The 16,393-nt window shown below is 37.6% G+C and overlaps 1 protein-coding gene across 1 annotated transcript in view; it reads left to right on the forward strand.

Moving 5' to 3' along the window:
- Positions 1-16,393, forward strand: part of LOC145969319 (uncharacterized) — a 29,150-nt gene that overhangs the window by 10,363 nt on the left and 2,394 nt on the right. The window contains exons 2-4 of the mRNA XM_083095338.1: positions 7,064-7,327; positions 7,559-7,997; positions 8,117-8,262. Coding sequence (XP_082951464.1) covers positions 7,064-7,327; positions 7,559-7,997; positions 8,117-8,262 — 849 coding nt within the window. The remainder of the gene's footprint in view (positions 1-7,063; positions 7,328-7,558; positions 7,998-8,116; positions 8,263-16,393) is intronic.

Genomic DNA, 16,393 nt, shown 5'->3' on the forward strand with positions numbered 1-16,393 from the left:
ACGACCGTCCACGGAGTTTCGACAGCTCGGCGTCCCATTAAACCCATCGGCACATTCTGTTCCACCTTTGTCCTCTGACAAACGTCACAATGTCTGACATAATCCGCTACCCCACGAAACATACGCGGCCAGAAATACCGAGTCGCTACTCGCTGATATGTTTTCTCGACTCCTAAGTGACCTGATTGTGGAACATCGTGAGCCTCCCTAATAACGTTCGCGCGCGCTTCTTTAGGAAGTACTAGTTTCCATTGCTCGAGATCGTCGACAACTTGAGAAACGACAGCGTTCGGCTTTCGAAAATACAGCTGATCGTTTTCGATTTTCCAACCCGAATTCTTACGCGGATTAGTTTCCACGTCTCGAACGCGTGCATCATACCAAGTGTCTCCGGTAATCGCAACAGCACATAATTCGTCGGTAGTCTCATACATGCGCGACAACGCGTCTGGAACATGATGTAACGCTCCTTTCCGGTGTTCGATCGCGTAGTCATATTCCAACAATTCGAGAGCCCATCGCGCTAATCGACCTGTGGGGTTCTTTAAATTATGTAACCAGCGTAAGCTGCTATGGTCCGTGATGACTTTAAAAGTATACCCCTCGAGATACGGTCTAAACTTTTTAATCGACCAAACGACAGCCAAACATTCCTGCTCGGTCGTAGAGTATTTCTTTTCGGCCTCCGACAGCGCTCTACTAGCGAACGCGATGACGTGTTCTACGCCTTCCGTTTCTTGGGTCAATACCGCTCCCAAACCGACCGAACTCGCATCCGTTTGTAAAACAAACGGCAATTCAAAATTCGGACACGACAGCGTAGGCGGTGACGTGATGCACGATTTAATAGAATCAAACGCAGCTTTTTGCTCATCCCCCCACTCCCAAGAGAAACCCTTCCGGAGGAGACGAGTTAGCGGTTCTAAGCGCGTTGCACACTGCGGTATAAATCGGCGATACCAAGACGCCATCCCTATAAATCGTCGCAATTGCTTTAAGTTTTTCGGTGGCGGATATTCGACAATCGGCGCGGTTTTATCAGGGTCAACCTTGAGCCCCTCCTGTTGTATCAGGAACCCAAGATATTTCACTTGTGACCGACAGAATTTACTCTTCTCAGGATTTATTGTAAGGCCTGCCTCTCTTATCCGATCTAGTACGCGTTTCAACCAACTCAAATGTTCTTCAAAAGTACGGGTTACGACAACGATATCATCTAAATAAGCGAAAGCATGCGGTTCCATTTCAGGACCTATAAGCCGATCAAGTAAACGCTGAAATGTCGCGGGGGCACCGGTGAGACCATACGGCATTCGAGTAAAATGAAACAACCCCTTCCCCGGTACCGTAAACGCCGTTAACTCGCGACTATTTCTCTCGAGCGGAATCTGAAAATAGGCCTGACTTAGATCGATAGTCGAAATATAACTAGCCGATCGTAACTTATCGAGAATTGCGTTCATATACGGTAATGGATACGCATCCTTTTTCGAAACGCTGTTTAATTTTCGAAAATCCAGACAAAATCGATAGCTTCCATTAGGTTTCTTAATCATTACGATCGGACTAGACCATTTGCTTTTAGATGGTTCTATAATCCCCGCCGCTAACATTTTATCTACTTCCGCGTAAATCGCTTCCTGAATTTTTGGCGAAACGGGATAATACCTCTGTTTAATCGGAGCATGTCCGCCGACATCAATTTTGTGCTCCGTCAAACTAGTCGCTCCCGGTTTATTCGGATCGCCTACGATATGACCCTCTAAGAATTTTTCTAATCGCTGGCTTTCGCGCGACGACAACTCACTCAAACCGCAGCAAATAAGCGGATCAGATTTCGACAGCCGAGCCCGTTGTATTTTGTGAACACGGGTCGTTTCCGCGGGAAGACTAATTTCTCGCGGGCCGTCATCCGACTTTCGGTCTGCGATTTCGGACACGAAATAATTACTTGATTCACGACTAGCCGAATTCTCGATCAAATTTAAGTGAAAAATGGGGTCCACTGGCTGGTTCTCGAAACGATACACAATGGCGGGTTCATCCTCAAAGTACCATTCTTGGCGTGGAAAATTGACCACCATACCAAATAGCCCCAAAAAATCAAGCCCAAGTATGCATGGTATTGCTAGTGACGGTAATGCATACGCTCTCAAAGAATTTGTCCTATCAAACAACGTAAAAGGAAGATCCACCTCCCCCCTAACGCGTGTCGTTTGACCGGTCGCCGTAACTACTCGTCGGCCATCCGACTTTCGAAACTTTAATTTCAATTTGTCCACCAATTCGACAACGCTAGAACCTAAGAAAGTTCGAGTAGACCCACAATCCACTAGAGCGCTAATCTCGTTTCCTAATAATTTAACACGAATAAATAACATCGACGAGATGTCACGACAACCAAAAGCACTGAACGAAAATTCACGAGAACAATTAACGACACGAAAAGGGGGTTGGGTTTGAATAGGAGTCGGGTCCCCCCTATTATTCGACTCCTTTATTCTTTTCCCGAACAGTCGGGACACGTTCGTAACGTTACTTCCGCTCGGCCGCAACGATAGCAATGTAGTCGCGGAGCGGCTGAACAATTTCTCGAAATATGACCTACACCCTCACAATTCCAACATTTTAATGCGGAATTTCGCGAAGCATTTGATTCTGCGGCCGTTGCCCCTGAAGACGACAAACTTGTCTGAGCGGCCTCCGTTCCGGTCGCGGCTCGAGTTGCGCGATTTTTGTTTTTCCTCTCCCTGCGAGAGGCGGATCTCGTTTCTGATTCCGCATTAGGCGTACTCAACGCGGCAAGAGTTTCCCGGCCTCGTGTAGACTGTTTCGTATTGCGCGGTGCGTGGTACGCGAGATCCGGAAACAGAGATTTCTCCGGAGTCGGGGGAGCCCGATAGCGTTGCGACAGCTGATAACTAGCCTCCACGCGAGTCGCCAAATCCTCTAAAGCGTTTAAATCTTTTACCTCATTTCGACGGATGGACTGTTGTATGCGCGGCAATAAATTTCGAAACGCGCTGCTTACTTGCTCTGATTCAGTCCACGGTGGCGACAACCGATCGAATATGGCTCGAAGACACGTCAAAAAATCAGCGACAGACTCATGTTCCCCTTGAGTCCTTCTCATTATTTCTTCGCGAAGAGCAAATTGAAAATCCGGGTCCCCGAACCGCGTTCTCCACGCATTTTTAAAAACGGTCCAATTCGACAGCCGATCGCGTTTACTACGGAACCAATGAAGTGCTATGCCCGTTAGGAAGAATGGCAAGCAACGCAAAATGTCTTCGTCGGGTACGGGAATTAACTCGCGACCTTCCTCAATTCTGAGTAAAAATGTTTCCGCGTCTTCCCCTCTTGCACCCGAGAATTTCAAATTCCACTTCCGCATGACGTTGTACGCCGTCATCGCGGAATTTCCCGCGTTTTCGCGCGAGAAATCTCGCCCCATCGAGCGCGGAGTATTGCGGGAGCCGGAAGGCGCGCGAGATCTCGCCTGATCCATCGGACTATCAGGTCGAACCATTGCATCCGTAGGAACTTCTAAAAGCTCCTCGTCCGACATCTTGCCCGTATTAGATTTTCGATCTTTGCGTACGCGACGCAGCAAACGCGCGGTCTGAATCGAATAACTTCCTTCCGTTGAAAGTCTACGCCGCTGTAATTCCTCAAGTAATTGTTCGCGATTTAACACGAAAATCCAGTCGTCCTCTGGATCGACCTGACTCATGCGATCAAGAAAGAAAAACTCGAAACAAAATAAATAAGCTCGAACTCAGTAAGACGTGGCAAGATCACCGTGATCATAAACGTCGATAACTCAATAACACTAGATAAAGCCGTTATTGTCCAAACGATCGAAGGTCGACAACAAATACGTAAAGGTCGGCGAAAGAAAAGAATTTCAAACGAGAGCGTTAACGACAAACGAAACGAATATACGACAAAAGCAATCACTCGACCAAATAATTTAATTCGTATTAACTCCCCGAAACTTTTCCTTCTCAACGCGTGGCCCCACGTTGGGCGCCAAATTTTTGCGACGTCTTTTTATTTTTAATTTTTCGATCCTCCTCGGGTGTTGGAGAGGAGGATGCTAATGGGGAGCGAAAACGCCGTCAAAAAAAGACACAAGGTGGATAGAGATACTCGCGCTCGGAGGAACTCAGATGGAGGGTGTTCTCGCGCGAGCCGCGGCGAAGCGAAGGCCGTCTCGAGATCTCGAAGTTGGGCGCCAGATACGGTCTTCCACGTATCAGTTCGCAAAATCGTCAGAATAACGCGAAGAACGTTAGCCTGTTTCGCCACGGGCCGACTAGCTCACCTAACGGTAGAGGGGCAGGGTCCGTTGAAAAGGATCTAGAATTATTTTATGCGAAGCTGTCGGTGATTACGAAAATTGACGAACACAACGGAATTTAACACACACGAGAAACGAACACTCAAATAAATTACGCGAATTTAATATAAAAGAGAATGTAACGAATTTATTTAAATAAAAGAAATATAATAGAAAAGAATATAAAGGGAAAGAAATAACAAGTTCTAGAAAGAAATAGTAATAATGACATAAATTAGCGAGACTGAATTAACGAAATATAACTGAGTTTAACATAAATGCGAAAATTTGAAATAACGTACAACAGATCGACAGCGGTGATAACAATAGCCATACGAAATCGAGATCATAAGACAGCGGAGATATTTATCGTCCTCCAGGCCCGTTTTTATGGCCGGACTTTGCGAAACCGAACGGCGTTTCGGGAGCGTAACGGAAATTTCGACAATCTCCTCGAGGACGCATTTAACAGATCTATTCCCTTTGTTACTCGCTCTTTTAATCGACAGCACTATGTTTGAAATGAGGCTTAATAATTGAGCGATAGTAATCAAACGATTTGCGAAGACGAAAAATCTCGCTTGCTACGAGCAAGATCGATTCGCTCGGAATTCGATAGCCGTCGGACGCCGCTTCGCCTCTTTTCGGCGTACCGCTTTCTATCTACGCGAAACCCTCGAATTTCGACACTTTCTTAATCTATTATGCGCCGCGACACACTCCAACGTACGACAAATACCACGCAAATACCACGCAATAAACGCAATTCGTACCAGTATCAAGAGCGACAAGGACAGCACGACATTTGCCACGTCGTCACACGCACACGGTCACACGCTCACATACACGCTAATTACAGACGAAAATTGCCCGGAGATCGATTGCGGGGATGTCTTACGCGGTTTCGACAACTCTTTTCGACAGCACGGATAGCGGACGCATTCCCCGCGATTTACCGCGCACGTGGTCGATATACGAGAGCCGGTCACTACGCGTTTTACGACACCCCGAATCCCGGAGAGAGACGAACGGTTCCTTATCAGCGACGGCCTACGTTACGATCGTCCTTGATGCCTCGGTCGCTTGTCTCCGGTCGCCCGAAATACACGAAAATCGCGAGCTCGGTACAATGCCCGAGCGACAACGAGACACGAAAATGGCGACGGCGACAGAGCGGCCGGTCCGCGGACAGAATCGCGTACGTGGCTTACAATTAGCGATGGGCAACCTCACCGATACTTTCTCCCGTGACCAGGGGATGATCCTCGGCTCGTCCTCTCAACTTGATCTCGACAACGAACACAAAACGATAACGACAATCTTTAGCGACTATCTGTGGAGAGCGCCCGCACCAGAATGAATCCCTGGATCTCGCGATCCAGGGTCGATAGCGGCGTCAATTCTGCGCGCAGGGGTGCGCGGATTAGCGGCCAATAGCGCCGCGACACGCGAGGTATTACTGCGCCCCGCGACAACGCCGTATCGGGGGCCGTAACGGCCCCGATAATTTAAAATTGCTGACTTTCGGCGATCCTGGTATCCGTGATCGTCCGGAGGTAGATTTTCCGTCCTCCCTCTTCTGAGGGTGGCGCCGATCCGGCCCGGTTATTTCGGCCCACAAGACAGCTGATTTCCTTCCTTTATTTGAAGGGGGCGGTCTCTACCCGAGACTCTGTTCCTCCGGCGCTGTCGTATCGGCTGTCGTAATGATTCCTCTTGGGCCTCTTCTGGTTTCCCTCCGGCGGGTTGCCCGACGTACAAAAACGATACAAAAAATAATTAGTACTAGCGCGAAAAAGGATAACGGCTCGTCTCTCCGGAGATTTCGACACGGCTCTCTCTCAATCTTTTTCTGGCGCGGCCGCTCGGCTCGCGCCCCGTGAAGATTCCCGGGGTGGATGGACGCGCGTCGGGACGGCAACGTCACAATACATATAAAAAGGATATAGGTAGCAGCCGTAACCAACAAAGGAGGCGCGTCGGTCGCGTAGATCCGACCGACGGAAGAACTGTAGTGATAGCGCGTTCATTTGAAATCCTTAATAATTTAATTAATAAAAATTTAGTGAATTTAGTATAACTCATATAATACATTTTTATAAATAACTTGGTTCGTTGAAAATAACAATAATTGTATATTGATATGTATTCCTTAAATTATATATATGTTTATTTATTAAATTTTTATCTATACAAATAATAAATAAAATAAAATTTTTAACTATACAAATAATATATTTTATAAATATTTTTTACATATAATTCTTTCTATTTTTCAATGAACCAAATTATTCGTAAAGATGTATTAATATGAATTATCAATATATACAATAACTCAATGACATACTAAATTATATTAAATTATAATAATCATTACAATTATTATCTTCATACGAACCGCGACAGATCGTTATAGAATAACCAAACCACTACAAAATCATTATCACAGAATTGCCACGCAAATTAAGGGGATCCTACAGCGTCTGTTTTACTGGCAAAATGGGAATATTAATTGTATTTAGATATTTTTTATTGATTTTTTATTTATATTGCAATGTATGTGTATAAATTGCGATCCATTACTATATTAATTAGTAATTAAAAAATTTACATTTAAAATTAAAAAATTTATATTTAGAAGAAAATATATTATTCAAGCTTTTGCTGATATTATGGAGTTGTTTCTAATATATATCTTAAAAATTTCTGTCTGAATTTTAGATGTTCTACTGCTGTGAAAAAATATAATACAAAGAAGCCGAAGAAAGTTTTTTATCATTTAAATTTTAAAAAACAAATAGAAACAGGAATACAGTATATCAAAAAACTACAGTATTATGTATTGTTGATGACCGACAATAATTTATTGGAAACTAACAAAGAAGAATTGGAATGTTTTCTACATTCTATAGTTGAAGATTCTATGTCTTATTATTTTGTTTTAGATGACCTAAATAAAATTATTTCCGCACAATCATTATCATGGTAAAATTCAATAAACTAAATTGTTATTAACCTTATAAATCAGGCCTGGCCACGCAGAGTACGCGGAGAGGAGAACGTGTCGATACAGGGTTCGAGGGGCTAGAGAGGAAAGACGGGAAGAGACAGCGGCGCGGAGAGGTGGCACGTTCTCCTCCGCTCGTGGTCCGTGGGCGTCCACGAGGCCAGGCCTGTTATAAATTAATGTATAATTAATATATAAATTTTTTTCAGTCCACTCGGTTTCAATTTGACAACTAAATATAATTTAGAGATAATTTTCATTTGTCTAAAACAATATCGTTATCTATACAAGCAAATACAAATTCTAAATAAGCCGAATAAAAAGCAGCTTTTAGAACGAAAAATTACTATAGTTGCTCAATATTTTCTACCACATATAAGTTATTCGATTATAAATAAATGGTTAGATGGTATTACGCAAGAAGTACTGGGCCGCCTTAAAAATATATATCCTAAACATTCAATATTCTCGAGCCCGTTGGAACAGTTTTCTTTTTGGAGAGATAACAATATTGATGACAATTTCTGGAATCCAACAGAAACCAAACAAATTATGTGTGTACTTGAAGAATATATATTTTCTATTTTAGACATCCGAAAATTATATCAATTATTGATAATATCAGATTCTGAAATCAAGTATTTAAATGTAAGTTTTATTTAGATTATTTAAAAATACAATAATAATTTGTCATGCTATGCGCAAGAACTATTATAATTTTTATATTTTTTAAATATTTAATTTTTTTAACATAATTTATTATATAGATTTCAGATTTATTTCAAAGATATGTATTAACTGCTACATATTATATCGTAGCCAGAAGACTCGGCATACACTGCACTCTGATGGTAATAATGAAAAGACTGATAGACTACAAATATAAGAATATTCAAATCATATGGAAACCGAAGTGAGTATAATTTTGGCTTCTTCAAACTTTTTAGATTTATATAGTATGTTCGGTAATATTTATTTCACTCATCTCTGCTGACAGAACGTATTAAATCAGAGAAAAATTCTTTACTATTTTGTGATTTTTTATAATAATTAATTAGACATTAATTTAAAAAGATCAGCCGATTATTATGATATTGTGATGGCGTAGGATTTCTGATATTATTTGAATTATATAATATCTGAGGAATTTATCTTAATCGATTATAAATACAAATAATAAAATTATAATAGTTTTATATAAGAAAAAATTATATGTAATTGTACGTATATACGCATTCAAAGAATCATATAATTTTACGTTTTTTACGTTAATGCAAATTTACATTGGTATAAAAATGTAAATGTGCCAGTCGCTTATATACATTATCTTTTTTAAAAAATAGCAAACATTATAATAATATTAGTATAATTTATTTTATAAGAATTATTAAGATTTTATAAAAACCTATATTTTATTGATAAATACTATTAATTTTTCGTAATTATGTATTAATATATATGGAACGATGAAATGGCACTATATAACGAAACAACATACGGTATAAATAAAAAATTGTTTGATTTTTTAAAAAATATGCTATGCAATTATATATTTTATGATTATTATTATTTTGAAAAAATTTTATTGTCAGATCTTTCATAATTCTTTGAAATGCACTTTGTTGTTGAAATAAGACTTCTGCACAACATTCTTAATCAATCAATTGCAAATGTTCGAGAAATCATGAGCATTAATTATAATAAAAACAAAAACAAATAAGGGTTAACGGTCCGTATGATAATAACCCAGCAAACACAGAATATTACGGCAACATTGCGGCAATATTACAACATTGCAGCAATGTTGCTACAATATTCTGTGTTTGCTGGGAACTCAAATTGGTACAAGAAAAAGGCTTAGGACTGTGGCGTCGGGTGACAGTACGGAATGACAAATAAAAAAAATAATTCTAAGATAGAATCTCGTATATTAATAAGCAAATTTAATAAGGAAAACCGTTTTTAACCGTTCTTAAAGTCCATCTAACCTTTTTTGTTAGGCTACAGCGTTTACCTTTGTAATATTTTATTGAAAAGGATCTGTAGAAGATCGAAACGTGCGTTTGTCTATTTACTATTTGAAATTTTTCTCTAACAGACATTTTGTCCTTATTAAAGGAGGAGGGTCAATAAGGCCTGTTTTCGGCCCCCTCCAAAATTGGACCAAAATGGGTGAAATCACTTCCTTTTAGACCCTTGGAAGTAATATTTAGTCGATTCCAACCAAAACGGAAATATTTGGAGCCCTACCGGCATATATATGTGTATATAGATATATAATTGAATATACTCAATATGAAGGATAAAAAGACTTCAAAGTCTGATTCAAAGTACATAAATACATATATGGACACACTACGGTGCTGCTACCTCCCCCCACTTCCTAACAATGGAACCCGCTTGATTGTATGGTTCCCGCAGAAACCCACGTGATCCCAAGTAAATCACGATATCATAGTGACGCGTATCCGGATTATTTGTTAGACACAGCCACTTGGTCGGAGACCGACGAATCAGAAGAAGGAGAAGAAGAAGAAGAAGACGAAGAAGAAGAGCAATAAATCCAGCACCCCCAAAAAGTGAGAGGCAAGGGAACTCACTCTAATCAAGCACTCCAAAAAGTGAGATGCAAGGGGATTCACGTAAATCCAGCACCTCACTCTACATAGCTTCCTAAGGGAAGATTACGTTTACGATTTTACTGTTCTCATGTGGAGAATCAACAAGAACAAATAATATGATTTCAATCTCGGAGCTCCTTAAGAAACATTTCTAAAAATCTATCATCTTTATATATATACGCCATTGTGCTACCGTTGTGCTATCCGTTTTGTCATGGAAAGTACATGTATCTTCCCCAAAAATCCTAAACAAATCGTTATTCATATTAAAGGCTCCCCCTATGATACATTTTCACTCGTTGATTTTACTACACATATACTACCTACGTGCTTATACATGTCAGGGGGCGGAAGAGGAGAGAGAGTAGCACCGTAGTATGTCCATATATGTATTTATATACTTTGAATCAGACTTTGAAGTCTTTTCATCCTTTATATTGAATTCGTATTAAGTTAGCCGGAAATTTTTCAGCCAACCAAAAATCTCCTTATGGAATCGTTTGTATTTCGTATGAAGATGTTTGAAGTGTGATTAAAAACGTTTGTGAGTAATTAGAATAATTATAAAAAATTAATCATTTTTACAGTATGTAGTTAGCCAACATAACTAAATATTAAAAATTCTCCTTATGAATCGTTTGTATTTCGTATGAAGAGTTTTGAAGTATAATTAAAAAGGTTTGTGAGTCATTCGTTTAATTTTAATTAAATTTTTTTATATTGTGAAGTTAGCCGGAAGCTATATAAAATGGACGCCGTCCTGTGATTGGTCGATTTGCTTATGGTAAATACTAAAATTTTCTCATGTGTACTGACTTTAAGTGTAAGCAAAACAAGCAAATTTATCTCTTTTGTAACTTTTAATCCATGACTAATTTATTATTAATTCCGCATAATCGCATAATATATCATGGATCGTGGATAAGCGTAGATAATTGAAATATGTTTTTCTACCAATAAATAAGTAAATCTTTTATAATTGTTTTATAATGTAGTCATCATTCAGAAAATGATCACAATTTGTGATTATGGTTCATATTCTGAATCCTCTTTTATTGATAAAAGTGCCTTTAAAAGTGGCTTATAAGCCTTCTGATTGGCTGTAAGCCACTTTTAGAGGCACTTTTATCGATAAAAGAGGATTCAGAATATATTCGCTTTCAAATAATAAACTATATAATAATAAAATTTATATAAAAAGATGGTAATATATGTAATCCAATTAATTATAATTGACAAAATAATTTCTTGTGAAAAAATAAAAGTAAAAAATATAGAAGAATTTTTTTTATAGCTTGTATAAAAAATCAGTTTTATGCTAAGTATATTATAATTTTCTGGACTGTAGTAATATTTAATATATAATTTTTGCTATATAAATATATATTTCTGATATAAAATCTATTTCTACAGATAGTAAGATCGGCTGAGTTATGTCACAGAATATCGGAAGGCTTACATCAAAATGCGAGAGAGAGGAGATGGCATATATCAATATGAATCCATTGCTGATGTTGTAAGAGCAAAAATAGATATCTCTGTAGATTTTATTATTTTTGCATCTGAAAACTTGAAAATTGCCCATGCCTTATCGGAAGTAAGTCTTCTTTTGTATTTTCAAATATATATAAGCGCACATTTTTAGCATATTCTTTTATGTTATCATTTTTTTTGTTAATTATTATTGATTATTATTGATTACTTTGTTAATTATTGCCAATTAAGAAGAAATATATATTTATATAGCAAAAATTATATATTAAATATTACTACAGTCCAGAAAATTATAATATACTTAGCATAAAACTGATTTTTTATACAAGCTATAAAAAAAATTCTTCTATATTTTTTACTTTTATTTTTTCACAAGAAATTATTTTGTCAATTATAATTAATTGGATTACATATATTACCATCTTTTTATATAAATTTTATTATTATATAGTTTATTATTTGAAAGCGAATATATTCTGAATCCTCTTTTATCGATAAAAGTGCCTCTAAAAGTGGCTTACAGCCAATCAGAAGGCTTATAAGCCACTTTTAAAGGCACTTTTATCAATAAAAGAGGATTCAGAATATGAACCATAATCACAAATTGTGATCATTTTCTGAATGATGACTACATTATAAAACAATTATAAAAGATTTACTTATTTATTGGTAGAAAAACATATTTCAATTATCTACGCTTATCCACGATCCATGATATATTATGCGATTATGCGGAATTAATAATAAATTAGTCATGGATTAAAAGTTACAAAAGAGATAAATTTGCTCGTTTTGCTTACACTTAAAGTCAGTACACATGAGAAAATTTTAGTATTTACCATAAGCAAATCGACCAATCACAGGACGGCGTCCATTTTATATAGCTTCCGGCTAACTTCACAATATAAAAAAATTTAATTAAAATTAAACGAATGACTCACAAACCTTTTTAATTATACTTCAAAACTCTTCATACGAAATACAAACGATTCATAAGGAGAATTTTTAATATTTAGTTATGTTGGCTAACTACATACTGTAAAAATGATTAATTTTTTATAATTATTCTAATTACTCACAAACGTTTTTAATCACACTTCAAACATCTTCATACGAAATACAAACGATTCCATAAGGAGATTTTTGGTTGGCTGAAAAATTTCCGGCTAACTTAATACGAATTTATATTGAGTATATTCAGTTATATATCTATATACACATATACAAGGTGATTCTAAATAACTTTATGTTTTTGCAAAAACATAATCTTGACCGAATTCTAAGACGATTTTTCCTTTGACAAAATTTCGTGCAAAGTATAGTTTTTGAATTATTAAGAGAAATATTTCACTTATTACCGGTCGGATACAAGAAGCAGGCAAGGGCGGCGCAACTAACCGTCAGACGCGGGCGCTCATGCGGGGCGCCTTCGGCGATCAGCTGGTCGCTATACTGTGCACAGACATACATGCGAATACATACATTCTCTTTCTCTCTTCTTTCTCTCTCTCTCTCTCTCTCTCATTCGCTCACTTACCCTTTTTTTTTTTTTTACGAGAGGGGAAAATGCATGTTATGCATACTCACCGGTCGGTCCGGTGAGTTATGTGGGACTCGAGTACCAAGTCTAATTACCAACTCGGTACTCCCTACCCACTAAAAACCCCTCTCTTTTTACGAATTTCCTCTGGGACACTATCTGACTTCCCAAGATCTGTTTTGACACAACGCCAAAGAATAATTATTATTACCTTGTTCGATGACTTCTGCTAATTATTGCTGTAGTTTCTTGAGAAATAAATATTCCGATAGATCGCACTTTCACTCAAATTTAACGTAGATATCACACGTTACAAAAGACAGAGACATCCACATTAAATAATTAATCGAAAGTTTTTCTTTTTATAAACTGTACTCTTTTGTAAACTTCAACGTAACCACATTTATTCACTCACTCGATAAAACGAGAATTTACTAAACTATCACTAACTCTATCACTAATCACTATCAGGCCCAGTTCGACAGTGGCCAGTTAGCTTAACTAGTAGTTAAATAGTGATGCCAACCACTGAAACAAAATTCGGTAAGCTATTTACAAAGTTAGATTTTGACAAGTTTACTCGTCCAATATCTTCAGCCAAGCCTCTTTTTTGTCTCTAACACTCACAACATCAGTCCACTTATTTTCTATTATCAATTTGTATTTTTTTATTAATGATACAAGTACCAGTTTTTCCTCATGACAAAAATTTGGTGTTCGTATACGATTTGTTTTGATATCCATTTTCGTTTTGCGATGAGGTATCGTAATGAGAACGAAGCTGAATATTAATTAAAATAGCTTGTAAATAGCTTACCGAATTTTGTTTCAGTGGTTGGCATCACTACTTAACTACTAGTGAAGCTAACTGGCCACTGTCGAACTGGGCCTCAATCACTGCCGAATAATCACCGTTAGCAATTAAAAATCCCTCGATGAAAGAAATACACGCGGACACACACGTTATTACACGACGCGACGACGCAACAACGCGACAACGCGACGATATTTATTCGGCGGTAGCAAACAGCTATAGTTATGTTAGGTTACGGTAGGTTAAAGTATTAACAGCGCTGCCGAACGTAATCATGTGTTTGACCGAAGAACGCGGTACAACATACAATATTAAACATTTAACGCGCGTATAATATTATTATTATCATATACATACATCATATGACATTCAAAATTAATTAGAATAAATGAATGTTTTTAAAATATTGAATATTTTACTATTAATATTAAATATTAATATTAAATATTTTACTATTATTATTAATATTAAATATTTATTTATTTAATATCAATAATAATATTTAATTTATTTATAAATAAATATAGTTATTATTAAATATTTATTTAGCTATTATCATGGAAAATCAATATAAAAAAAATATTAATTAATTGCAGCGCGTCTTGATCCTTCTCTTGGCTTTTTCTTACGCTTTTTTGAAAACGAAAGAAGATTCCACGTTTAAGAATGTTGGTCGCTCTGAAAAGGGCGGATTATTTTGATCGCCTTAAAAAGGGCGGATTGTTTTCGACATTTTACAGTAAATGTTCGAAATGGCCTCCATCCATCCGAACGCAAGCTCTCATGCGTTTCATTAAATTTCTTTGGACATTTGCAAGTACATCTTCTTCAACAGATCATATGGCATATCTCAATCTTGTTTCCAAATCCTCCATGTTTTCAGGGAGCGTTTTATAAATAAGTTATTTCCTTGCAGTATCCCCAAAGGAAAAAATCCAGTGGATTGAGATCAGGGGATCTTGGAGGCCAACGTATCGGACCATATCGACCTATCCAGCATCCAGGAAACTCATTATTTAAATAATTTGTCACAATTCTGGCATTGTGAGGGCCAGCACTGTCTTGTTGGAATATAATTTTGTTTCTATTCAATAACGGCATGTCTTCCAAAAAATCTGGTAGATCGTTTTTTAATAAGTCAATGTATGCTGCGCTGGTTAAAATGTCCGGGAGAATGATTGGGCCTAGTATTTCAGTCCCCATGATTCCAGCCCAGATATTAAGTTTCCAACGAATCTGGAAATTCCTGACTCGTGTAACTGTGGGATTTTCATCGCTCCACAAATGCATGTTATGCGAATTAAATATTCCTTCTCGCGTAAATAGCGATTCATCGCTAAATATTATACGAGAAAGGAATCTGGGATCTCTATCTATCCTTCTCAGAAAATTTTCGCAAAATCTTCTTCTTACAGGATAATCTTCTGGTCGTAAATGTTGCACGCGAGTATAGTGAAATGCGTGCAATTTTTCTTCTCGTAATATTTTCTGTACCGTTGAATACGACAAATTGTGCTCTCGAGCGATAGTCCGAATACTTGTTTCGGGTTCTTGCTCGATAGCGCGAATAACCGTTTCAGTATTTTGCAAATTTCTTGCGTTACGATTTCTCCCAACATCATGTTTGTTTGGGAGAACATTGCCCGTCTCGTATAATCTTTGAGCTGCTTCAAGTATAACAGCAGCCGACGGATGTCTCGCCCAATTTGGGTATAATTCGGCGTATCTTGTTGCCGCAACGTTCTGATGCTCATGGCACTCACCGAGTGCCATTAGCATGTCGTAATATTCTTCATTTGTATATCTTGCCATGTCGTTTTGACGCTTCTAATAATCGGAGGATTATTGATTCAAGTATTGATTGTTTCAGCCTATTTATACGATCTTCGCGGGGGGTCGATGCCTCCACCGCGTCGCCGCCAACGAATAGCGTGTCGCGTGCTACGTCTCATCCGCTGTAATGTAAATGTAATTTGCAATTAACAATTACATTTTTTTTTTCGAAACAATTATGTGTTTTCTTTACACCAATTGATTCCTCTCATTATTTTGTACATAAAAGTATTAAGGTAAGATAATCGAAAAATGAATATTTTACAAGATATTTTACGGTTTATGTAAAATTAAGAAATTATTTCAAGCCTCATAACTCGGAAAGTACTTAATGAAAACTAACTTAATTATAGTGTTTTGGAGAGCTCTCGAGATGAGCTACAAGAATGTGCAAAAATATGTAGGGTATTTCGTTTAAAAAAATTAAAGTGACCTTCATGTGACCTTCAAATGACTCTTCAAGGTCAAACCAATGGTACCGTCTTATGGCCTCCTCGAAACCATACAACTTTTGTCTGAAACATTTTTCTGTAAAACGTATTATTCGGGAGATATTTGAGGTCGTTATTTAAAATGGGACACCCTGTATATATATACAGGGTGTCCCATTTTAACTTGGACAGTAAAATATCTCGAAAACTAAGCCCAGCAAACAAAAATGTTTCGAGGGGGCCATAAGATGGTACCATTGGTTTGACCTTGAAGAGTCATTTGAAGGTCACGTGAAGGTCACTTCAATTTT

This window comes from Camponotus vicinus, unplaced genomic scaffold, assembly GCF_025532165.1.
Source record: "Camponotus vicinus isolate PSW18456_S1 unplaced genomic scaffold, iyCamVici1.0 SCAF_3, whole genome shotgun sequence".
In the NCBI taxonomy this organism is placed as follows: Eukaryota; Metazoa; Arthropoda; class Insecta; order Hymenoptera; family Formicidae; genus Camponotus; species Camponotus vicinus.